A 26,468-nucleotide genomic window follows, 5' to 3' on the forward strand; every position below is an offset into this window, starting at 1 on the left:
CAAGGCAGCGTGGAGTTACAACATCTGGGATTGTTTATCTTTGGAAAGAAGGCGACTAAGAGGAGAAAGGAGAAAGGTGTACACAATGACACATGGTAGGGTTGTAGGAAAGTCACTTACTGTTTCGTGGATCTGCTTCGCGGTGGGAGGGAGGCACTCCGTCCCTCCCCCCGGAATACTGCCTGGCTAGCTCCGCTCTGCTGGGATTCTGTGGAGCCGCCAGCTGGCTCCGCCTGCAGCCAGACATCCGGCTGCTGGGCAGCAGAGATGCAAATGGCGGCAGCCATAGCTGCCGCCATTTGTGTACACACTTCTTTTTTTCCCCCAGAGCCCTCCACGGCTGGAAATCCGGCTGCAGACAGCCCTGGCCGGCTGCTCCGCAGAGCCACCACGGAGCACAGCTAGCCATCGAGGATTCCGGGGGGGGAGAAACAGAGCGCCTCCCCCCCTGTCGAGGATTCCGGGGGGAGGGATGGAGCGCCTTCCCCCCGCCACAACCACAATTCGCAAAACGGTAAGTGACTTTCGTAGATCCCTAGAATTTTCCCAGGGATTGATATGAGGCTGTCTGATCCGTAGTTCCCATGATGTTGGATACTAGAAATGTTTGAATTCATGCATGCAGAAGCTCTTGTATTTAGTGCTGTTATGCTGACAACTTTGGAGTAAAAAGACAAAAAAAGACAAATCTTGTCTGAGATGTTTCTTAAGACATAGAGTCTGGTATCACCCATCTTGAGAGTGAAGGATTAAGCCTGCTCTAAGATGGTTTTGAGAGGGTTCTCTATATGTATGGTTCATCAGGTAACACAGCATTGCCTTCATACTGGTAACATATCTCAAGAGAACCTCTGAACCAGGCCATATGCCACAGGAACAGGTGTGGTGGGTGGGTAGGGATGGTAGTATATTTCGCCACGGACACCATCGTGGCAGGATTTTTTATTTAATCCGGCCTCCAGAGTCCATGGCGGAACGGGTCCACCTACCTCTGCCTCTCACCGGACCCGTGAGGATCTGGATCCTCCTTGCCGGCCAGCTCCGTACAGCAAGCGAGACAGCCGCCATTGCTGTGCCGTATCACTGAGCACTCACTGCAGGAAGGGTCCTGGACGCCATTTACATGGTGGATGCCATTTGTGTCCCTGTTTTTTCACGTGATAGGCGACACATATATCTATGTAAATACAAATGCGTAGCCTATCGCATGAAAAAACAGGGATGCAAATGGAGTAGCAGATGCCATTTGCGGCGGAATCCCTTCCTGCAGTGAGTACGGCGGGATCCCTTCCTGCAGCGATACGGCACGGCACTGAGCACTCAGTGGAGTCACGGTGGAGCGGAGCCGGCTGGCGAGGATTCTGGGGGGAGGAACGGGTTGAATCCCTCCCCCTGCAGAACCCCCCCAGACTGGCAAGTAGGGGATTTGTACATCCCTAGGGGTGGGGTGGGGGATCATGTGGGGAGAAAAAGTAGCGTTTTGTACCTCTTCTGTTTCGGGTATTCTGATGGCCAAACCTAAACAGAAAATTATCAAAGGTGTACAGTAAGGTAGAGAATGGCTCTTTCCATCCCATCTTTGAGGGCTGGACAAGGCTCCACATAATGAACATCATGTCATGATTGTGATATTTCAATTGTGGTTGCTCATTCCAGATGCAGCTCGCTGTGCCTCATGCGCAGAAGATCAACACCCAAACAAGAACCAAGACCAGTGTATCTCCAAGAAGATCCACTTCCTTTCCTATCAAGAGACACTGGGGCAAATTTTAGCTTCTCTAGCTCTTTTCCTCTCCTTGATCACATCTCTAGTACTGGCAACCTTCACGCAACACCGTAACACACCAGTCATCAAAGCCAACAATCGAGACCTCACTTATGTCCTCCTCATCTCCCTCCTGCTCTGCTTCCCCTGCTCCTTCCTGGTCATTGGCCAACCCACAAAGCTCACCTGTCTTCTGCGACAAAGTGTTTTCAGCATCATCTTCTCTGTTGCAATTTCTTCCATTTTTGCAAAAACTGTCACTGTAGTTCTGGCCTTCATGGCCACCAAGCCAGCAAACATGGCCAGAAAACTCTTGGGGAGACAACTGACAAACTCCATTGTCCTGGCCTGCCCCCTCATCCAAGCTGTGATCTCCACTTTCTGGCTGATGACCTCTCCACCATTCCTAAACGTCAACTTCCATTCCCTGCCTGGAGAGATCATAGTGGAATGCAATGAAGGCTCAGTCACCATGTTTTACACGGTCTTGGATTACGTGGGTTTCCTGTCTCTTGTTAGCTTCATGGTGGCTTTCCTAGCAAGGAAGCTGCCCGACAGCTTCAGTGAAGCCCAGTTTATCACCTTCAGCATGCTGGGGTTTTGCAGTGTTTGGGTCTCTTCTGTGCCCGCCTACTTGAGCACCAAAGGGACTCAAATCTTTACGTAGACTAGACGTGCCAAACTAAGGAACACAAATGGCGGCGCCCCTAATAAGGTAATAAAGATCACCTAATAAGGAGAGGAAACTGTGATTTCAATACATTGTTTTAAAAAAACTCCCTGCTAATTCATTTTACAGTCAATCAATCACAATTCAGCCTCCTATTTGTTCTCACATGATTTATTGTGATCCCAATTTGTTTTATTTTAAAATAAAACCTTCTAGTTCACTTCTGTATTTCTGTATATTTTTATACTGACTTGGAGGAATAGTGTTTTGTTTGTTAGCTTAAAGTTCTGGAGGGCTTTAATATTATTTATAGAGTTGGGGTTGGTCTGAATGACTTTTGGGAGTACTTTACAGCCCAAAGACTCTGAGTGCAAAGAGATTCAAAATCCCTTCCAACTGTGAAAGTCTTGGTTCTAAGATTTCCTTAGGCAGAGTAGATGCCTGGAGGCAAGCCCTCTTAATCACACTACAAAGGACAGATGATGGCCCGCAGCCTTCTGTTGGTGTGTTTCAATGGGAGATGGGATGGGCCAAGACATTGTTTGTGGGCAGACGTGGCGCGACTCATCTTTTCTTTCCCCTCACTGGACTCTTCAGGAGGAGGGTGACTGTTCTCTTTCTCTCTCCCTGAGGAATATCCTGATTGCCTTTGGTGTGAGAATAGAAACCAGCGAAGCTCATGTGTGTCTAGGACAGTCTGTGCCATAGGGGGATCTGAAAAAGAGGTAGAGGGTTGACTTTGCTCTCTGCAGTAAATCCTGTTGTACTCAGAGGTTCCCCTTAGGGATGTATAAAAGTGACGTACCTTTTGTGGATTATGTTGATGGGGGGGGAGGCATTCCGTCCCTCCCCCCGGAATCCTCAATGGGGGGGAGGCACTCCGTCTCTCCCCCCGGAATCCTCGATGGGGGGGAGTCGATCCGTTCCTCCCCCCCGGAACGCTCGACGGCCGGCTGTGCTCCGCAGCAGCTCCGCGGAGCAGCCGGCCAGGCCCAGCCCAGCCCAGAGCCGTCCTCAGCCAAATTTCTGGCCGTGGAGGGCTCTGGGGGAAAAAACAAACAAACCCATGTACGGTTTTGCGTCCCTTTTTGATTCACCATTTTAGCCTATGTAAATCTTTACATAGGCTAAAATGGCGAATCAAAAAGGGACGCAAATAGCGCCCACTACGCTATTTGCGTTCCCCTTTATTTTCGCCGTCATAGTCTACATAAATATTTACGTAGACTAAGATGGCTAAAAATAAGGAACGCAAATGGCGGTGGCCATAGCCACCACCATTTGTGTATGCATTTTTTTTTTTTACCCACTCAGCCATTATAAGCTACGTAAAGATTTACGTAGCCTATCACATCATGTTTTTTTTTTAAAACCTAGCCATGATAGGCTATGTAAATCTTTACGTAGCCTATCACGTCTTTTTTTTTTTTTTAAAGACTGGAAATGGCGGCGGCGGTAGCTGGTCAGAAGACCAGCCGTCGCTGCCGGAGCCGCCGTCGGAGCCGCCGCTGCCCAGAAGATCTGCCACAGGTAAGTCTTGTCCCGGGGTGGATCCGTGGGGTGGCAGGGGGGTGGCAGGCCGTTCCGCCATGGAGTTCGGGGGGTTGAATGCACTGGCATTCAGCCTCACCGAGATCCGTGGCAGAATTCTCTGACATCCCAGGTTCCCCTGGACATTGCAAGGGGAACTGGGCCCTGTTGGTAGAGATGTACGAAAATTCCGCCACGGATCTCGGGGAGGCCGAATGCCAGCGTATTCGGCCCCCCAAAATCGGTGGCGGAACGGCCTGCCCCCCCCGCCCCCCTGGGACGAGACTTACCTGGGGTGGATCTTCCTGGCGGTGGCGGCTCAGGTAGTGGCTCCGGCCGCAGTGCAGCAGCAGCGGCTGCGGAGGCTGGTCTACCAACCGGCTGCCGCCGCCGCCATTTCCAGTTAAAAAAAAAAAAAGTGATAGGTTACGTAAATCTTTACGTAGCTTATCACGGCTGACTGCAGGGATGCGAACAGCGACAGCTACAGCCGCCGCCATTTGCGTCCCTGCTAGCCAGCAGCCAGATGTCCAGCTGCTGGCGGAGCCAGCCTGCGGCTCTGCAGAATCCCTGCGGAGCACAGCCGGCTGGCCAGGATTCCGGCGGGGGAAGGAACGGAGCGCCTCCTCCCCTGGCGAGGATTCCGGGGGGAGGGATGGAATGCCTCCCCCCCAACCATAAACAGAATCCACGAAAGGTAAGTGACTTTCGTACATCCCTACCTGTTGGATTGCTAATGTTATGGTTCATCACCTTATGCTTACCCTGTATTCATGCAGGAATAAAATGTCAATCACAGAGGTCTCCTTCTATGGAAAATGAACCATGCTTAAGTGCTGGAACCCCTGAAACTTCTCACTGTTCAGAGTTGGGGTGCCTGCACATAACAATCTGCAGCCCAATTTTTTATGTGGATTAACCACTTGCTAGAATTTTTTGTTAACAGGCAAATTGTTAAAAGACCATTTAAGGCATTTGATGTTTTCTTGTTTTCTTTGTTGGTTTATTTCAAGTTATGGGAACTTCATCCCAATTTGTTAAAGCTGTATATACAGCACCAGATATTTTAATGAACAAAGAACCAATAAGAAGACAGGATTGTCCCCTTTGAGCATCATTTCCCTGGGCATCAGACCACCTGCTCTTGCATTCCGCCGCTTACCCCACATACACAATACCAAGATAAATACGAGTCAGATAAAAGCCACATTTTCTTCAGATCATGTTCTAACATATCTGACCCAGCCTGACCATTCTTTATCAAAATGGTTTGAGGAGATTTGAAAATACAGCTCCATCTTATATTATCAAATGAACAGAACAACAACATTGTTTTAAACTGTTTTTATTGTTTGTTGTACATCGCCCAGAGTGGCTGGGTGACCAGCCAGATGGGCGATTAATAAATTTAATAATAAATAAATAAATAAATAAATAAAGACTTCTCTCTATAAAGTGATAGGACCATGAAGAGAACTGAATGCTATTGAATCGGGGTCTCCAAACTGCCACCCAAGAAGGCTGTCAGTACGCAATTGCCAGGCCTCATTCACAGGGTTTGAGAAGGTTTTTAGACATCACCATCTTCCACTTGTAACCCTCTTTTGTTTTGCGTCTGTGTTATTTTTCCCTCCACAAAAACCCATTCTGGAGGAAAGAAGCAAGTAGCTGCACGAGGCCTTTGGGCTGATACTTGCGTTGCCCTTATTTTCGCCGTAGTCTACGTAAATCTTTACGTAGACTAGACGTGCCAAAATAAGGAACGCAAATGCCTGCGCCCATGGGGCGCCGACATTTGTGTAGGCGCTTTTTTTTTTCCCCCAAAGTCACCCGTGATAGGGTGTTGTTGTTGTTGTTCAGTCGTTCAGTCGTGTCCGACTCTTCGTGACCCCATGGACCATAGCACGCCAGGCCTTCCTGTCCTGCGCTCTCTCCCGGAGCGTGCTCAAGTTCATATTCATTGCATCCGTGATGCTATCTAGCCATCTCATCCTCTGCCGTCCCCTTCTCCTTTTGCCTTCAGTCTTTCCCAGCATCAGGGTCTTTTCCAGGGAGTTTTCTCTTCACATTAGGTGGCCAAAATATACATGACGATTAACGTAGCCTATCATGGCTGACTTTGGAAATCTAGCCATGATAGGCTACGTTAATCGTTACGTAGCCTATCATGTGTTTTTTTTCCCACTTTTTGTTTCGCGGCCGGGGAGACGGGGTGCTTCTCCCCGGCCTGAATTTCGGCCGGGCGAGGAGGGGCGCCTCCCCCCCCAGCCTGAATTTCGGCTGGGCGAGGCAGGACGACTCCCCCCCCTTGCCTGAACTTCGGGGGGAGAAGCGAAGTGCCTCCCCCCCCACCGCAAAGCCAAGCTGCAAAAAGGTGATTTTCGTACATCCCTACCCTTAGCCAGCTGAGACTAGAACCTCCAACCCCTGCCAGCCTCCTGAGCATTCAACCAAAGTAAGGAAGGAGGTCAAGGAGCCGCTTTCCTGCTCTGAATAGCATCTGGATTCCTCCCCTCCTCATTCCCCTTGCACAGCTGAGACAAGAGCCCCTCTGCCCAGGGGGAGGGAGAATGCTCGGGACGTTTGCTTGGTGAAGGCCTTCCTCTCCCCCGCGTGAATACAGAGCGCAAGCCGCTACTGTTTTCCTAATGTATTAAGCATGGAAGCAACATCCAGGCACTGCCCAATTAACCGCTGACCGAGACGGGCTGCAGCTCAGCGGAGAGGCCCTGCGTTGCAGAGAAGGCCAGACAGTCCAGTCCCCAACATCTCCGGCAGGGCTGGGAAAGAGCCCCTTCCTGAGACCCTGGGGAAACACTGCCGGTCCGTGTTGAAAAGTATCATGGGGATGCAATGCTCTGGCTGAGAAGAAGATGGCTTCTGAGCCTGCTCATTGTCTTCTGCTCCACTCCCTTCACCAGCACCTACAGGGGGATTGCCAGGTCTTGTGTTGTCCTGAAGATAAGCTAAGAACACATATGTAAAATTATCCAGATAGAGAATGCTGGCCATGCAGGGGCTGATGGGAGCTGTAGTCCAATGCAAGTAGAGGCTGCCAGTGTGGGGAAGGCAGCTCCACAGCGTTGGTTAGGGCAGCTGCCAGCGTGTGGGTCTCCATGGAGAGCGAATGTTCTCCTGTGCCCATATCACATCATAGGAGGCGAAGACATGTCACGGGGTGGCAGGGGGAGCAGAAGGGCTTCTTCACACAGAGCTTTTATCCTGCTACTGAGATGGCTCCCTCATGGATGGTTGCGGCCTCTTTAGGTGATGACTGGAACCTCTAGGGCATCTCCCACCTTTCCCCCCAGCCTATCCGGGGTTTTCCCCAACCGCAAAAAATGTGGTATTTTCTCCAGCCCATGGAAAAGGAGAACCATGATCACACTCTGAAATTCTCCAAGAGAGGAAAAACCCGCTGTGTCTGGGCTTGCTGAGGAAGGACTTCCTAGATTCAAACCACGTGTCTGCCATGTAAATGCTTGAGCACATTTCTCGACGGGAGGGAGAAGAGGGTAAAATTCTGCCCTGCAATGGAAGGAGACAGATCTGATCCTGCACCCCATTGAGCTCAGAATCAAGGTCCTCTGTTGATTCAGAGCACTCCATTAACTTCAGTGGGGCTTACTTCCAAGTAAGTGTGCTGAAGGTTGCAGACTTACAGCCCGCTGTTATGTCTACTCCGAAGTAAGTCATAGCTTTCCTGGGGGCTGCAAGGAAACAGTATGGCACAAGTTAAGCAAGGAAAACAAGATGCCCCTGCCCCTGCTCCTTTGCACACGTGCCATGGAGGGGAGGCGCTCCTCGGATTCAAACCATGTCTTCTGAGTGGCCACCATCTTGGAGGGCAGGAAAGAAGGTGAGGCAGACACCTGTGCGGGTTGGCATGTACGTCCACCCAGCCTTTGAGTGGACTTGCACTCATGCCTGTGAAAACATCCGTACGATGGGGAAGCCAGCCAGCCGCTATGTCCTCTCCTAGCCCACCTTGCACTGTCGTTGGGAAGAAACCAGTAGATGGGAAGCCTCCTGTGGCAGCACCATGAGGACCCGAGGAAATGCGTCCGGAAGGGGGGCTCCCTCCACTGTCAAGGCCACGGGAAGGGCTCCCGACTTCCCTCCTGCTGGGGAATCCAAAGGATCCACCGATCAGCCTTCTGTCCTGATTTTTCCGTGCAGCCATGAAAAGGGACAGAGCAGAGGGACACGCTAGGAAAGATGCCCGTATACAAGGCCAGTCCAAATCCTAGAAAGGGTCCGCAATCCAAAGGACCAGTTTGTAGTGGGATGAACTGCCGGGTGTGAAGAGAGCCGACAGCTCTGTGCCTTCAGCTGTAACCAGTCATTCTGCACACATTGCGCCACCAAGAGCTCCCCCGTCTCTCCATTTTAAGCTGGAAAATCCTCCTACTTGGGACAAAAGAACATGAGGGGGGCCGGTCCCCTTTTTAAAAAATCCAAGCAAAGCAGAGAAGTGGGCTTCCAGATGAGGCTTTCCTTGTGCCGTCATCCTGCTGTAGTAAAAATGTAACCTAAAAGCCATTGTATGTGTCTTAAGCAGCACGTAGTACTGTAAGAGCTGCGCATGCCTGGAATGAGCAGACAGTAACCCTAAGATAAGGTTGCTAAGCAAACCGCTGGCAACCAATCAAAAGTAACACGTTGGCTGAGGAATGCAGGCTAAGTGATAAAACTGTAGCACGGGGGTTGCCCAGGGTCGACTCTGCTTTTGAGCGTGGGCTCCTTTGTCGAACTGCTTGCAAACAATAAAATTGAGTTGGACCCAGCCTGCAGTTGACTCTCCTCTTTGGGGCAAATTGGACCAGCCTCCAGGGGGCGAAACTAGCATTTTGTGCAACAAACTGACGAGCAGCCAGGAGTCCCTTGGACCACCCTGGGGTCAAACGACAGAACCGGCAAAGGTGCCTGTGGGGCGCGCCGGACCGCCTTTGAGGTCTGCCACGGCACCAGAGAACGGGGGTCGGGACACCCAGGAGGTTAAAGGCGTGGACTCAATTGATTGAGTCAACCAGGCTGAATGGGTCTGAAGAGACGGCACTAGGGTGCTGGGCAGAGTAAGTATTTGATTTCCCTTCTGTCTTTCTGTTTGAGTTGCCTTCAGAGCGTCTGAGGTTTGTCAGACTCTGTGTAAGCGTCTGAGGTTTGTCAGGCTCCGTGTATGGTTTCAAACAGAGGTAGGCACAATGGGGTCGGGTAGCTCCCATTTAAAAAGCTCTGCCACTCCCTTGGGATGCATGCTCAGGAACTTTAGGAAGTTCAAAAGAGATTTTAGAATTAAGATGGCCAAGGGTAAATTGACCTTATTTTGCCAACTGGACTGGCCAGCATTTGGAATTAGTTGGCCAGACATAGGATCCTTTGATGTAAATCTTGTAAATGCTGTATATAAAAATGTGGTGAATAATGGGCAATGGGATCAATTCGCCTATATTGATGGTTGGTTGAATTGGTGCGGAAAGAATCCCCCTTAGTTACAGAAGTGTAAATGTGTAAATGTGTTACTGGCAAAGGACCGCAGGGGCAAGAGACCCCAGTGGTGTCTGAATCAAGTAGTGAGATAGATTTGCCTCAGGGAAAGTGAGGTTATCAGCATTTGGATAAGTGCCAACCAAAATCCACTGAAGGCGAGAAAAGGTTGAATATAAAGTTCAATATTGTAAAGTCATGATGGTATGCTCCGAGGTGAAGCCCAAAGCCCCTGTTCCCCCTGATTCAAGCCCCACGGAAGGAGCTTGAAGACTGGGAGACCCTGCCCAAGGTGCCCTGAGCTCCCCCGGTCTTATTCGGTCTGTTAGGTTGGGAGGAGAGGTTGTTGGGGGAGGGAGGGGGCCCTCCAGAGACAGTTTTCTGCCACCATATCCAAGTTTGTTAAAAGAAGCAAAAGCAGTTGAAAAAAGTTGCAACTTCTGAAGAAAGAGATTTGTTTGACATCTTAAAGACTGTGGCAAAATCAAGAAAAAAAGACAGAGCAAGTTCTCAAAATATCAGGGTCTGTGTAAGCTTATCTCTGTCAGCCTACTCAGAGCAGAGCCAAGGGGGACTTGCCTAACCCCCCTTCACCGTGGCTGGTTTAGCCTTAGCAAGCAGTGAGGCTGGAAGGTGTCTGTGAGGACCTGACAAAAGAGTGAGATTTGCACACACAAAAAACAAAAACCAAGAAAAGCATCACAGCTGGAAAGCTGAGCAGCACTGCTCTGTTCTTATGTGTGGAGGAATCTAGAAGAGGTGTAAGGTTACACCTTCCCCATTCGAACTGATGAAGAGACACAGAGCTTTTGTTAAAAACATCCCTTCTTTATGGCCCAAAGCCTTCTTTGTTAGAGGCACTCTGCACATGGACTGGAACTTTGGACAGTTAAAGACTTGCCATAAAAAGTACTGTGAGGCTTGTCATAGCCTTAAACTCCCGTTGTTGTAGATTGTGTGTTTGTTTGTGATCAGCTCAGTGTACAGTTTGATTTGTGATTTCAACACTCAGATAAAAAACTGCATTTGACTGAAAGAACTGGGTATATTTAGCCTTGAGAAGAGAAGACTGAGAGATCTGATAGCACTCTTCAAGTACTTGAAAGGTTGTCCCAGAGAGGAAGGCCAGGATCTCTTCTCGATCATCCCAGAGTGCAGGACACGGAATAATAGGCTCAAGTGACAGGAAGCTGGATTCCAGCTGAACATCAGGAGAAACGTCCTAACTGTTAGAGCAATATGACAATGGAACCCATTACCTAGGGAGGTGGCGGGCTCTCCCACACTGGAGGCATTCAAGACGAGGCTGGACAGCCATCTGTCAGGGATGCTCTGATTTGGATTCCTGCACTGAGCAGGGGGTTGGACTCGATGGCCTTGTAAGCCCCTTCCAACCCTACTATTCTATAATTCTATGATTTCCAAGGCTTTGATTTCATTTACCCTAATGAAGCATACAGATACGAATTGCTAGAGATTCACAGACTACAAAGGAAACAGCCTTCAAAAAGTTCAAAGAGAAACTACGGAAGTTAGTTTCCCTTTAAAAGGGGGGCAGCAAATTCTCTTAACTTAAGAGGTGAAAGGGAAAGAGCCCCCCACTCTCCTGTGATACCTCTAAGCCCAGCTGTGTTTCTGAAGCCTGAGAAAGTTCCTGCCCCATGTGTCCCAGCTCTTTCTCAAAATCTGAACTGTTCTAACGTTCCATTTGCTCAGAGGAAAACCTGACGCTCTGCCAAAACTCATGCAGTGTGGAGTTGCCGATGCAAAAATGGTGGCTTGGAACTCTTTGCATGTATGAAAATGCCCTTCCCTTGATTTTGATGGGCCCTGACCATGCAGTCAGAGGAGGAGTATAATGGTTAGATCTGCTCCACCATGCCCTACTATACAAAACAAATGTTTTCCAGTCATGGTGTTAGATTTTAATGATATGAAAAAGGTATAAAAGAAGGCAGAAGAAAGTAGCAGACAAAAAGGCTTCAAAAAGAAAGAAAGCTTATCCCAAATGTGTGTCGTTGAGATTAGTAAGAAGATCTAAGCAAGTGAGTCTCTGTCGAAGCAATGGCAAACAGCCTAACTTGCAGAGAAGACAAAGAGTTAAAACTGGTGCATGGCACAGAGAATTTGAAACATGATCTGCAGAACAGGCAAGCCAAAATATAAGTGTGCCTGTTACAAGAGGGAGGCTATAGTAGCCATAAAAAGGGGCGAAGCCCCCGTATGAAGCTTTAACAAAAATATTACCCACTAGAAGTGGACAATTAAAATAAAAAAGGCTTTTCTTAAATTGAAGCAAGCCTTAATATCACCGCCTGCTTTAGCCTTATCAGACCCCAGATCATGAAGTTTGTAGAGCTATGGTGCACATGAGAGCACATGAAAAGAGTGCCATTCCTGGAAAAAGGAAAAGGCAATGCTGGCAGCCACCATGGGCGGAGATATAAACCACAGCTTGAGAGCACAGAAGTGACCAGAGGAGGGGGGGCAGAAAAGGAAAGGGCCGACCGGGGTTCAATAAATGTGTGTACTGCCGAGAGAAGAGACAGTGGAAGAAAGATTGTCCATAGTTAAAAGAGAAGAGAAAAGAGACTCACCCTGAAGGCTGCCAAACGCGGGCAGGGTCCTCCGGGGCTGGGGGGGAGTCTAGCTGAAAGGCCACTACCCTACGAACAAACGCTCGGGAGAATCCCAAGGTAAAAGTAAGGGTTGGTGGCAGGGACTGTGAGGCCCTAGTAGATACTGGAGCCACATTTTCTATGATCCCTGTGAAGCCCCCCCGGCGAGAGAAAGTGGAAAGCATGTAACTGTAAAAGGAATTAAAGAGAGAAAAAAAAAAACTAAATTGCCCGTGTGTAAGCCCCTCCTCACGAAGACTGGAAATAACATACTGGAACATGCCTTTGTAGTTTCATCTGCACATCTGGTTGCCCTCTTGGAGCAGGACTTGTTAACAAAACTGCAAGCTAAAATCTTCTTCCGTGATAATCAGATTGTAGTACAGCTGCCAATAATGCAGGGCTCAAATTAGCAGATGGCCCTTCAAGCAGTCGAGATTGTGTCAGAGGCCAAAGAGACTGAGATTTTAGAGAATGTAGATCCATGTGTGTGGGCAGACAGAACCCCTGCCCGAGCAAATGCATAACACCAGTTAAAATCTTCTTTTAAAAAGGGAGAGCCCTGTGTGCGTGAGGCAATATCCTCTGAAGAAAGCCACCTGTGCAGGCTTGAAGCCGCTCATTGAGAAGTTCAAAAGTTATGGTTAGCTAATAAAGGGATCATCCCCCTTTAACACCCCGATTTTGGGTGCGCCCGAGGCAGATAGCACCTCCTTCAGGTTAGACCAAGACCTGAGAACAGTGGCTGACTGCCCTTTGTGCCTCAAAAACAATTCAAAAATGTTTGAGCCCCCAGCTCAAATGAGAAGTTGCCCATGTGCTTACTATCCTTTTCAGAGATTTCAAATTGACTTTTCAGAGTTGCCCCAGACTCTTGGCTGTCGGTACCTGCTAGTAATGATAAAACCAATTGACTGCACTGCACAGACAGTAGCCAAGATCCTGTTAAAAAGTAATCCCTAGGTTCCTGTTACCTAAAGAGAGTTAATCAAATCAGGGGCCCCATTTTGTTGGACAAGTGACGCAAGTAGTGGCCCAGGCATAACAAATTAACTAGAAGCTACACCCCCCTTGGAAACCTCAATCCACAAGTCAAGTTGAGAAGATGAACCGCGCCTTAAAGACAATGCTCACTAGAATTTGTTTAAAGATTAAGTTGAAGGGCCACAGGCCTTGCCAATCACCTTGACTCGAGTACGGTGCACCCCCAAGGGAAGTATTAAATTGACACCCTTTAAACGTTCTATAAGCGCCCACCTTGGATATTACCTATGGCTGATAGCTTACATGTGAATTTAGAAGTAAGAGTTTTAAGATTCAAGGTTATGTTACTGCTTTGCAGTCTGTTTTGTTTTCACAGGTTTGCGACACCGCACCAATCCTGGCCTTTAGATGCTCCAGTGTATAATCTCAATCCCAACGATTGGGTGCTAATCCAGTCCTTGAAAGGTGAACCACCTACCAAGGAGCAGAAGGGTCTGTTTCAGATCCTACATACCACTCCCATTGCTATAAAAGTCGCTAAAGGGAAAAAGTGGATTCATCACATTGAATAAAGGCATCACCTGCACCAGAGAGGGTCACACCGGAAGCTGACCCACCTGAAGGTCACCATTGGAATAATGAACCCCTGAAAGGAATCAAGTAGCTCTACAGAAAGAGGGTGCTCTCATTTCAAGGGTTCCTGATGAACGGAACAAAACTGAGTTCCAAAAGTTAAAAAAAAAAGTGTTTTTGTTGTCAACATTCTAGTAGCTAGAACAAAGGCATCCTAGGCCTCACTTGCTGTTTAGAGAAAACCGTCAATGCCACAGCGATAATAGTTTGTGCCTTTAAGGGTGTAGTCCACCGCTGGACCAAAGAGAGTATAAATTTGAGAAAAGCCTTTTGAGGGGGGAATTGTAGTAAAAATGTAACCTAAAAGCCATTGTATGTGTCTTAAGCAGCACGTAGTACTGTAAGAGCTGCGCATGCCTGGAATGAGCAGACAGTAACCCTAAGATAAGGTTGCTAAGCAAACCGCTGGCAACCAATCAAAAGTAACACGTTGGCTGAGGAATGCAGGCTAAGTGATAAAACTGTAGCGCGGGGGTCGCCCAGGGTCGACTCTGCTTTTGAGCGTGGGCTCCTTTGTCGAACTGTTTGCAAACAATAAAATCGACTTGGACCCAGCCTGCAGTTGACTCTCCTCTTTGGGGCAAATTGGACCAGCCTCCAGGGGGTGAAACTAGCATTTTGTGCAACACTGCCTCAGTCCCTGAATTTTTACAGGAGGTCCAGACATCGTTGTCTCTATCTTTCAACCCCCCAGTATTTTCTCAATGCTCCGTCTGAGGGAGATCCATTAAGGAGAGGCGGAAGAGTAGCACTAGGCCTTCGGTGTCTCAGCACTGAGGCCTATTCTGTATGCGAAGTAGCGCACTTCAGTGGCCTTCCGTAATCCTCCCTCAGAGTCTCTCTCCTCTGGTCTCTCCTTCCCCCTGGCCCGGAGTGGGCCCATCTCAGAGTCTGTCACTAATGTACTCTATATCTGTATGCTTTGCTTGACAAACTCCCTTGATGGTTCTTTACTGGTTATTTCCCCCATAGCTACAAGGATTTAAATGGAAAATGGAGCTCCAAATTGGCTGCATGCTGTTTCTTGTGGGCCAGTAACTCGAACAGGCAGCTGAAGTAGACAAAAGAAAACTTGAGTAATGAACTTGACAATCTTTTAACAGGGAGGGAAAAGATCAATCCCGAGACAGCGATATGTTATCTGAACGATCATATATAAACTGTCGAAAGAAACTAGCAGATGGACTGTTCAGCTAACAGAGAAACTTCCATCCGGCCTGCAAGAGAAACAAACATGCATTTAAGCTTAGACACACAGCTCACATACTATGGTTCCTCCAAGCATCTCTGAGCATGACTCTGCCACACCCATCTCCTCCCTTTCCCCAGTCACCTATCTGGGCTAATGAACTTTGGCACAAGATCAGACTCCATCTTGGATTTAGGTCCTCAGCTCCACACAGGCCCAAGGCTGGAACTTGACAACTCAAGTCCAATTTCAGAGCCCGTCTGCCCCACAGAGAAGCAGTTGAAACTTTTCCCTCCTCCTTCCACTGTGCAAAGAGAGCTCAGTGCTGTGGGGCTGTGGCTATTTTGCCACTCTGGAATTGTGGAAATGACAGTAATTTCTGATGAACCCCCATGGATTTCCACCCACCCAACCAAAAACAACAAAATCCAGGAGAAAACATGCTTCATATAAAGATGTCCTGGGCCCTTCCATGTGGGGCGGGGCAGTGTCTGATGACTTGAGGGCTGATCATTTCTGGCTACGCTCAAATTCCCCTGCAGGGGCCTGTATATTCAGCTCTTCTTCAGGTTCTGCCTGGTCGCTGACCTAGGAGGGAAGGTCTCTCTGTGCCGCTGATGATTTCGCTGCTGCTGCTGCTGCTCTGGATGGTGCCTCTGGCCACCCAGAGGATGCTGAGAACCACCTGCCTCTTGACCAGGCCTAAGGAACTGCAAGCCTATCACAGCCCTGGAGACCTCCTTGTCGGAGGGAATTTGCCCGTTGGCATGAATTATTATGAAGAGATTCAGGACTTTAGTGGTTTAGCACCACCAGAACTCCGCAATTCTGCTTTGTAAGTGTCCACAAGAGGGATCTGGGACAGATGTTTGCCTTCTTTGCTTGCAGGTTAGAGGCCTCCTTCCAAGCTGATCCTAATTTGGCGTCAACCTGTAATGAGAAGCAGAGACCTGGGGGTTCTTCTCCGGCTGCATGGCAACATAGGAAGCTGCAGTATACCGAGTCAGACCCTTGGTCCATCCAGCCCGGAGTCGTCAGCACTGGCTGGCAGCAGCAGCTCTCCAGGGTTTCAGTCAGGGAGCTTTCCTACCTTTTCTGGAGAAGCCAGGCATTGAACCTGGGACCTCCTGCATGCAAAGGATACAAAGCCTGTGCTCTGTGGCTCTGAGCTATGTATGGTCCCATTCTAAGCAGGAGCACGATTCCTCTTTCCTTGTCTGGCTATGGTAGTGACACAGAAATTCTGGGAACTATAATGTCCAGAGACTGGGGGAGCCAAGCTCTGCTGTTGCATCTACTGCTGCAAGGCGAAATATGCGGAAAGGGGTGTGTGTATGTATAACGCAGAGAAGGGGAACTTGGAAGCTGGGATTTGTGCATTCAACCAATAGGTTGGGAGGACACCTCATACTTTGTTCCACCAACACTGAACTCACTGGTTTGTGTCCTCCTTGTATCTGAGTTTGGAATAAATGATTTTCAGAGTCTTGAGCCAGAAGCTGGCTTTGCAGTCTCCTACTCTTCTGAATCGAGCTTAGGGTGGGGGTGACCAGGGGAGGGTTGGCCATCATATCTCCGCTTCCTTGTGAACTGGAGAACAGGTGACCTGCCCCTAGAGGCTCCTTGGTGCAAGGAGGGTAGGCAGAGCGAAACAATGTTTGGGCTTCATGTGAAGAGTTTCATAATGACCAAAAATGCCCACCCTTCCACCCCCCGCAGATGTCATGTAAGACAGGGGTGGGGAAGGTTGATTTCTGGGTGAGCTGAAGTAGATGAGCAAACATTTCAAACTCGCAGTTGGGTAATCAGAGCAGCAACAAATGTCTCCCTCCCACCTTATACTATATTGTATCTTCACTCGCCTCCCGTCATAACTCCCATCTCTGCAGGATATTCAAGCACTACCAGCAAGTCCTGGCCTTGGCGTTCGCCATGAAGGAGATCCACATGGACAGAATTCTCCTCCCCAACCACACCCTTGGCTTTCGCATCTATGACCACAGCAACATCGCAAGATGGATCCACTTGAACAGTCTGTCTCTGCTGTCCACGTCGGGGCGAATGTTTCCTAATTATAAATGTCACAGACATGATCAACTGCTCTCCATTATTGGGGGTCTCGATTCCAAATCCTCGAGGGAGATTGCTTCTGTAATGGGCATCTTCAAGATCCCACAGGTAAGGGGAATCATCTGGGGAGAGATGTGGGGGATCTGCAGACCTCAGGAACTCTGAGCTGGAGAGGCCAATCTCTGAAGCCATTTCCCCCCATGCAGTGAGTGTGTTGCCTTGATTGTGGATGGTAAGAGCAGGAGGCCTTCTGACCTTGGCTAACCTGCCCTGTCATAACCTCGGTTGTAGCCAGGAGTCTCAGGTGGATATTGTTTGACTAGTCCCAATCAGCACTGGGTCTGTTACATAACAAAATGCTTTGGATGGGGAGAAAAAAATCGAGTCTTGCAACACCTTGAAGATTCACAAACAAACCTCCTCCTAAAGAAGGACAAGGAGATTGCAGAGAAGCTGCATGAATTCTTTTCATCTGTCTTCACTGCAGAAGATATAGGACAGATACCTGTGCCTGAACGGATGTTGTCAAGAATGGAGTCTGATGAACTGAGACAAATAGTGGTGAACAGCGATGAAGTTCTCAACCTTATGGATATACTGAAAGCAAATAAATTCACCAGGCCCAGATGGTATCCATGCTAGAGTTCTCAAAGAATTGAAATATGAAATGGCTCATTTTCTAGCCAAAGTATGCGACATTTCCCTAAGATCAGCCTTTGTACCAGAGGACTGGACGATGGGCAATGTAACACCAATTTTTAGAATGGGATCCAGGGGCAATCCAGGAAATCTCAGGCCAGCTAGCTTAAGGTTTATTCTGGGTAAATTGGTTGAACGCATTATGAAAGATAAAATTAGCGAGCCTCTAATAGAACATGCCCTGCTGGAAAAGAATCAGCATGGCTGCTGCAAAGGTAAGTCCTGTCTCAATAAACTTTTAGAGTTCTTTGAGAGTTTCAATAGACGTGCAGACAAGAGTGACCCATTAGACATTGTCTGCATGTACTTCCAAAAAGCTTTTGACAAAGTCCCTCATCAAAGACTCCTGAGCAAACTTAGCAGTCATGGAAGAAGAGGACGGCTCTTCTTATGGATGCGTAACTGGTTTAATAACAGGAAGCAGAGAATGGGAATAAATGGGAAATTCTGCCAATGGAGGGATGTAAATAGTGGGGTCCCACAAGGTTCTGTACTGGGACCAATGCTCTTCGACATGTTCATAAATGGTCTGGAATGAGTAGTGTGCAGTGCAGTGTCCATCCTTGCCGATGGCAGCAAATTATTTCTGGTGGTTAAAACAAAGTGGGATTGTGAGGAGCTCCAAAAGGAACTCTCCAACCTGGGAGAATGGGCATCCAAATGGCAAATGAGTTTCAATGTAGGCAAATGCAAAGTGATGCACACTGGGACAAAAAATCCCAACTTCAAATATAACCTGATGGGATCTGAGCTGGTGGTGACTGAACATGTAAACGGTTTTGGGGTTGTGGTGGTCAGCTTGATGAAAATGTCAACCCAGTGTGTGGCCACTGTAAAAAAGGCAAACTCCATGTTTGGCATATTTGGACAAGGAATTGAGAATAAAACTGCCAATAAAGGATATTGTAGAGCTGGGGAAAGTGCAGAAAAGGGCAACTAAGATGATCAAGGGGCTGGAGCATCTCCTCCTGTCCCCCATGAGGGAAGGATACAGCAGCTGGGATTGTTTAGCTTGGAAAAAAGGAGAGTAAGGGGAGACATGATAGAGGTGTACAAAATTATGCATGGTGTGGAGAACGTGGATAGGGAGCTATTTTTCGGCCTCTCTCAAAATATTAGAACCTGGGGTCATCCCATGAAACTGATTGGTTGGAGACTCAGGACAGAGAAAAGGAAGACCTTTCGCAGAGTGTATAGTGAAACTATGGAATTCGCTACCACAACATGTAGTGATGGCCACCAACTTGGATGGCCTTAAAAGGGGGTTAGATGAATTCCTGGAGGAAAAGGCTCTCAATGGCTCATAGTCCTGATGGCTATGTGCTACGTCCAGAACCAGAGACAGTATGCCTAAGTAGACCTGTTGCTGGGAAACATGGGCGGGACGGTGCTGTTGCACTTCTGTCCTCCTGGAGGCTTCCTGGTTGACAGCTAGCTGGCCACTGTGGGAAAAGAATGGTGGGCTTGATGGACCCTTGGTGTGAGGCAGCATGGCTCTTCTTCTGTACGCGTGTTCTTGAACAAGGTGACACAAGACTCCCTCTTGATTTTGCTGCAGTCGGTTAATGCATTTCATTAATTCCTCCAGTGACTGTGGGAACCTGAACACACCATAATACAACATTTCTCAGTGTTGTATGTATTGGGACACATTTCCATATAAAAGAGCTTGTGTTTCAGCCACACATCTTGGGATGAAAACGGAAAGTGTTCCGAGTAGAGGAACCTACGGGGTTTCTGATTAAGACCCACTACCATTATGTCATGTTTCCCATTTCATGTGTCCTAATGGATTTGGACACACAATGGAACTGTTTGACCAAACGATCCTATTTGGGTAGGGACCCTAAATCCCCACCACACTTACAAAGAGACCTATTGGTTCAGTATAGCGACATGGGCCTCTTCAGGACAATGACTAGAAACTGTGCCAAGGTTACCTCCAGGGCAGCCCTGAGTTTTGGGTTGATATCCACAGTGGGGGGGGGGACCTTAAAGATAGCTTCATTTCATATTAGATGTCTATGTTTCAAGTGGATGTCTTCCTTCTGGATAGCGCTTCATGCAACTGAAGCTGGCTGTAGCAGTCCATGGAAGATTAAGCCATTAAAAACATGTCAGCCTTCAAAGGAGCACAATATTCACTGCAGTAGACTAAGAAGAAAATCCTTCTTTCAGCTCGGTTATGGTTTGGCTGACCCTGTTCAGGGAGAAAAATCAGAATTTCCTTCCTTCTTCCAGATTGATACTAATGAAATTGCTCAATATGTGGGCCTTGTCCGGCTACTCCTGCATTTCCATTGGAACTGGATTGGTCTGGTTGCCTTGACTCAGGAGAGAGGTGAAAATTTCATCCAGACACTGACACCAATGCTCAAGCAGAAGGACATCTGTGTGGCCTTCACTGACATGTTCGACCCAACAAGCCCTCTCCTTGTACAACAAGCATATCTTGGATCTATTCCTAGTGCTTGGTTTGAACCCCAAGTGATTATTGTCTTTGGGGACACCAACGTTGTACTCATATTAAGAGTGTTCTTGACTATTCATGAAGAAAAGACCAAGATCCCATTTAGGAAGGTTTGGATCCTGACAGCCCATTGGGAAACTTCTGCGGAAGGACAAAATTTATACAAGGCCAAAGACTTCCATGGTGCTTTGCACTTCAGAGTCTACAGGAAGGATGTGCCGTTATTCACACATTTTCTCCGGGCCTTAAATCCACACCGACCACAAGGAGATGTCTTTCTTCAGAAATGGTGGGGACTCACATTTAACTGTGACTTTCTGAAATCAGGAGAAATCTCTCTGTGGGGATGGAGGAACTGCACTGGGGAGGAGAAGGTACGGGACCTGCAGAGCCATATCCTTGCAATGAGCATGTCCAGTTACAGCTACAATATCTACAATGCTGTCTATTCCGTTGCACACACGTTACATGCTGTGTCCTCATCTGGATCCAAACGTGCATTGAGAGGGGGAGGCAAGAGGCTGCTGAATCTTCAGCCATGGCAGGTAACGTCCTCGTGGAGAGTTGGCAATCTTATAATAGGTCCCTTGGTGGTTTCTTGGTGGTCTGATCCTGGAAGCCAAGGTTGAGCCTAGGAGAAGGGTTTTTTGTCCAATCTAAAGGTCCCAATAGAGACATTCCCCATAGATAGTCTTTCATGGCCATCATTTCCCTTAAAGAGTACTAGGAAGTGAATAAAAATAAGTGGAGAGCAATGGTGCTTCTGTGATAATCATGTAATTAAAACTGTGGCTACTGAGGAGGACGAATCAAGCAAGTTGTCACCCCAAATACATACTATTCTTATCCCCACCCCTCATCTCCAGGAGCAAAAAACAGGCAGCTTCTCTGCCCCCCCTGCCCCATGTTCATTCTTGCCAGGCAGCATGAGGACACCTCAGGTGTTGTGCGCCTTGATGTCACCACCCTACTACTTCTGGTACACACACAAAGAGAGGAGCATGGCTTGTAGCAAGTAGACACCAAAGAAAAATGGGCAAACCACTGGGCAGGGATATTTGAGCAATTGCCCAATGAAGCCATCTGAATGCACCTTCAGTGTTCATCAAAACAATGCAGTAAAGAAAAGAAGAAGTCTCCTAACTTGATGGCAGTCACAGAATGTCAGAAGACACCAGAACTCACTCACAATTACCCTGTTTATAATTCTCTCTTCCATTTCAGATTCTTGCCTCTTTGAGGAATGTCCGGTTTAACAACAGTGCTGGAGATGAAGTCTCTTTCTTTAAAAAGGGAGAGAGATACGATATTGTGAATGTGATTTTCTTCCCAAATGAATCTTTAGGTCACACCAAAGTTGGACAGGTGGATCCGGAATCTCCGCCTGACCAGGACTTCACCATTCACACTGATGCAATCTTGTGGGTTACAGAGGTGGGTTTGAAGTGAATGTCATGGGGGCCATAAAGAATTTTGCATTTCTATGGCTTGAGAACGGGAGGTGTCTTTCGTAGGGATATATGAAAGTCACTTACCTGTTCGTGGATTATGTTGATGGTGGCGGGGAAGGCGTTCCGTCCCTTCCCCCGGAATCCTCGCCGGCGGGGAGGCGCTCCATTCCTCCCCCCCAGAATCCTCCGCGGCTGGCTGTGTTCCGCGGCAGCTCCGCGGAGCAGGCGGCCAGGCCCGGCCAGGCCAGAGCCATCCACAGCCAGATTTCCAGCCGCGGAGGGCTCTGGGTAAAAAACAAAAACAAAAACCGCGTATGCAAATGTAAATATTTACATAGGCTAAAACAGGGAATCGTAGCCACTGCCTTTTGCGTTCCTTATTTTTGCCCTCTTAATCTACGTAAATATTTACGTAGACTATGGTGGGGAAGATAAAGGGGAACGCAAATAGCGTGGCGGGCGCTATTTGCCTCCCTTTTTGATTCCCCATTTTAGCCTACGTAAATATTTACATTTGAGTACGCGGTTTTTGTTTTCACCCACCCAGCCATGATAGGCTACGAAAAGATTTACATAGCCTATCACATAGTGTGTTTTTTAAAAACCTAGTAATGATAGGCTACGTAAATCTTTACGTAGCATATCACGTCTTTCTTTTTCTTTCTTTTGTTTTTTTTTACAAGAGTGGAAATGGCGGCGGCGGTGGCAGCCTGTCGGAAGACCGGCCGCTGCAGCCGCCGCCCCCGAAGCCGTAACCGCAGCTGCCGCCGCCCATAAGATCCGCACCAGGTGAGTCTCATCCCGGGAGGGAACCATGTGAGGGCGGGGGGGCGGCAGGCCTTTCTGCCACGTAGTTCAGGGGGCCAAATGCACTGGCATTTGGCCTCACCGTGATCCGTGGTGGAATTCTCTGCCATCCCTACTTTCTAGATGAGACCAAAGGCCTATTGAGTGCAGAAAGGGGTCCTTGTCCAGTGAGAAAGAACGATCTTGGCATGCAAATTCCCACTTTGAGTCCTTGGCATCTCCAGGTATGGCTGGAAAAAGGCCCCGGTCTTAAAGTTTGGAGATCAACTTCCACTCAGAGCAGACAATAGTGGGCGACGTATAGGGATGTACGAATCCCTTACCTTGCTGTCTGCGGGCGGGCCACCGGGGGTAATCGATCCGTTCCTCCTCCGCCAGAATCCTCGCCGGCTGCCCCACTCTGCATTGACTCTGGGGAGCTGCCGGCCACCTCCAAAACCACATCAGGGACTTTGGAGCTGGGACGCAAATACGCCGTTTGTGTCCCTGTTTTTTCACACCATAGGCTACGTAAGATTTACATAGCCTATCACATCAAATAGCAGGGATGCAAGTGGTGTAGCGGACCCCTCACTGGGGTCTATGGAAGATTTCTGCAGCATCCCTAGAGAAGGAGAGAAAGGGTCTGATGCAGGAGGAGGCAGCTTCATGTTTTTGCATCCGTATGAACATGTATATCTCCATCAGCTTCCATTACGATGATTCTAAGTAACCTGCAGAAATCCAGAAAAGATTCAGACTTTCTAAACTGGTGATCCTATTAGTGATGGGGGAGAATTTCTCCCCGAAACTTCAGGGGGCTGAGTGCCAATGCATTCGGCCCCCCGAAATCGGCGGTGAAATTCTCCTCCACTCCCCCACCCCCCCTCCTTGGGATGGGACTTACCATTCACGAATGTCCCTCCCGGAGGCGGGTCCCGGCGGCGGTTCGTCGGGTCTTCGCCAGGGGCGGGGGCGGCAGCCAGTCTTTTTACCGGCTGCCGCCGCCGCCATACAAGTGCAGTAAAAAAAAAACCGTAATAGGCTACGTAACAATTAACATAGCCTATCATGGCTAGATCTCCAAAGTCAGCTGTGATAGGCTACGTTAATCGTCACATAGCCTATCACGGGTGACTTTGGGGAAAAAAAAAAGCACGTACGCAAATGGTGGCCCACATAGGGAGCCGCCATTTGCGTTCCTTATTTGGTCCCTGAAGTCTACATAAAGATTTATGTAGACTACGGTGAAAATAAGGGCAACGCTATTTGCGTTGCCCTTATTTTCGCCGTAGTCTTAGTAAATCTTTACGTAGACTACAGGGACCAAATAAGGAATGCAAATGGCAGCTCCCTATGGGGGCCGCCATTTGCGTACGCGCTTTTTTCTTTTTTTTTTCCAAAGTCACCTGTGATAGGCTACGTGATGATTTACGTAGCCTATCACGGCTGACTTTGGAAATCTAGCAGTGATAGGCTACGTTAATCGTTACGTAGCCTATCAGGGGGGTGGGTTTTTTTTGTTTGTTTTTTCGCGGCCGGGTAGACAGGGCGCTTCTACCCAGCCTGAATTTCGCCAGCGAGGGATGGGGTGCTTCCCGCCTGGCCTGAATTTCGGCTGGGCGAGGTGGGGTGCCTCCCCCCCCTCGCATGAACTTCGGGGGGAGAAGCGAAGCGCCTCCCCCCCACCGCGAAGCAAGATTCGAGGACAGGTAAGGGACTTTTGTCCATCCCTAGATCCTATCCATTGTGTATTGGAAAACTCTGTTGAGTAACTCTGTCCTATTTTGGTGCAACATCCATTGCGTGTAAAACCTCAACTATTTCTGTCTCCCCGTTTAGGTGCCTCCCTCTGCGAGGTGTGTGGAACGGTGCTCTCCAGGGCACCAGAGAAAAGTTCCAGAGGGGAAGCCAGTTTGCTGCTACAGATGTGACCGTTGCCCAGAAGGGACGATTTCTAACCGTACAGGTAGCTCAAGCATTGAGAACCTTGTTCAATTGCAGAGCATACCGGGGTTAGCATGGGAAGATCATGCGCAAGGAGAAGACACGGCCATTTAAGGCTGCACGCTTATATGGACAGTCAGCTAGGGAACTGAGATTTCCGTCTCCTTCTTTGTGGCCTGCACTGTCTGTACAAAAAGAACATGTATGCCATGTTTGAGATACTTTTGCTCATTCCAGATGCAGATCACTGTGACCCGTGCCCAGAAGATCAACACCCAAACAGCAACCAAGACCACTGTTTCCCCAAGAAGACCCACTTCCTTTCCTATCAGGAGACACTGGGGTTCATTTTAGCTTCTCTGGCTCTCTTCCTCTCTCTCATTACATCTGTAGTGTTGGCCACCTTCATTCTAAACCGTGACACGCCCATCGTCAAAGCCAACAACCGAGACCTCACCTATGTCCTCCTCCTTTCTCTCCTGCTCTGTTTCTTCAGTTGCTTTCTGTTCATCGGTCGCCCCACGAAGGTCACATGTCTTCTACGTCAAACTGCTTTTGGCATCATTTTCTCCATTGCCATTTCTTCTGTGCTTGCAAAAACTGTGACAGTGGTTCTGGCCTTCATGGCCACCAAGCCAGGAAACATGGCCAGAAAACTCTTGGGGAGACAACTACCAAACTCCATTGTCCTGGCCTGTCCCCTCATCCAAACAGTTATCTGTGCTTTCTGGCTGGTGACCTCTCCCCCATTCCCAGTCTTGGACTTCCATTCCCTGGCTGGAGAAATCATCGTTGAATGTAATGAAGGCTCAGTCACTATGTTTTACAGTGTCCTGGGTTACATGGGTTTTCTGGCCATTGTCAGCTTCATGGTGGCTTTCCTAGCCAGAAAACTGCCTGACAGCTTCAACGAAGCCAAGTTTATTACCTTCAGCATGCTGGTGTTTTGCAGTGTTTGGGTCTCCTTTGTGCCCACCTACCTGAGCACCAAGGGGAAGTCTATGGTGGCTGTGGAGGTCTTCTCCATCTTGGCCTCTGGGGCTGGTCTCCTGGCTTGCATCTTCCTCCCCAAATGCTACATTATAGTGTTGAGGCCCAGTCTCAACTGTAAAGATCATGTAATCAGGAGAAGGACTTAGGGTGTCTATCACTTTGAAACATGCCCTGCTACTCTAGTTTCCTGTCAAGTACATGTGCAAGAAGGCCAATAACATTGTTGAAGGTGCTGAGTTATTCCTTAAGCTACAGGATCCTTTTCACACTGGGCTTTTGCTCTTTCCCAGTCAACTGGAAATGGACTTAAAGGTTGTCTGTATGGCATTATATTGCTCCTAGATATCTTTCAACCATATAATTTCTTTAAAAAATCATGCCATCACACTATCAGGAATTGGTGTTACATATCATGCATTATAGGTACAACAGAGACTTGCAGTTTGGTTCAGGATTAGGCTCACTTCATAGATACTCTAAATTGTACGGATCTAACTTCCCCTATAAGGAGAACATTCTTCTCTCCTCCATGCCATTCTCCATTCTGCTCACTGGATTGGTCTTGGGGAGGATAGGTTTCATTTCATTTTATTGGCCGCTGTTGAGGCATTTGGAACTTGAGTTCCTTCAGAGAGGAAACATGGCCGGATATAAATGTAATGCTAAATGAAAATTAATAAAATAAATTGTGTTCATGTTTCAGTACTTCTGCAAACCAGTTTCCTTCCAGAATGCTGATCCTTCTCTCTTGTTTCTCAGGAGCCCCGTTGTGGCTTGGTTGTTGTTGGCACTTGCCCGCAGAGCTCACTTTTAGAGGGAGTTATACTAGCAGCAAGAACACATTATGGTCAATGTCAGTGACATCCATATTTGCAGAGCTGGAATGTAAAATGTATGAATATGCTGTTGTGGAAAAATGGAAAGGTAGGGTGAGAGAGGAGACAACAGTGTAACAGATTCCTTCAAAATCAGGGACATTTTATTGAACATTGGAAAAATAGCAATGCACCTCCTCATTATAGCAGGCCCGGTTGTGGCTCCTGTTAGATAAGGTGTCAGGGACAAAACAGGGTCCCGTAATGTGGAATGGAAATCAGGCAGGTGGGTTGTTCTAAGCTTTATAAAATCGAATAGATTTCACCATCCTTCCTGAAATTTGCAGGTGCCAGAAAGACA

The 26,468-nt window shown here is 48.2% G+C and overlaps 1 protein-coding gene across 1 annotated transcript; it reads left to right on the forward strand.

Moving 5' to 3' along the window:
* The first annotated feature begins 8,611 nt into the window (after positions 1–8,611).
* Positions 8,612–25,990, forward strand: LOC146340950 (vomeronasal type-2 receptor 26-like). The gene is made up of 6 exons (XM_084808241.1): positions 8,612–9,040; positions 16,766–17,054; positions 19,887–20,660; positions 21,340–21,549; positions 24,195–24,321; positions 24,537–25,990. Exons 2-6 carry the CDS (start codon positions 16,809–16,811, stop codon positions 25,436–25,438), a joined length of 2,259 nt encoding a protein of 752 aa, XP_084664367.1. The 5' UTR covers positions 8,612–9,040; positions 16,766–16,808; the 3' UTR covers positions 25,439–25,990.
* Positions 25,991–26,468: the final 478 nt, after the last annotated feature.

This window comes from Heloderma suspectum, chromosome 6, assembly GCF_057233095.1.
Source record: "Heloderma suspectum isolate Gila_16-S chromosome 6, 16-S_ref, whole genome shotgun sequence".
NCBI classification, from domain to species: domain Eukaryota; kingdom Metazoa; phylum Chordata; class Lepidosauria; order Squamata; family Helodermatidae; genus Heloderma; species Heloderma suspectum.

What these genes read in the sequence shown, in the direction of transcription:
- LOC146340950 (XM_084808241.1), top strand. Translation starts at nt 16,809, where the DNA reads ATGAAGGAGATCCACATGGACAGAATTCTCCTCCCCAACCACACCCTT. An exon ending in GCATCTTCAAGATCCCACAG is followed by an intron (nt 17,055 to 19,886) that starts GTAAGGGGAATC and finishes TCCTTCTTCCAG; the next exon opens with ATTGATACTAATGAAATTGC. An exon ending in GACGATTTCTAACCGTACAG is followed by an intron (nt 24,322 to 24,536) that starts GTAGCTCAAGCA and finishes TGCTCATTCCAG; the next exon opens with ATGCAGATCACTGTGACCCG.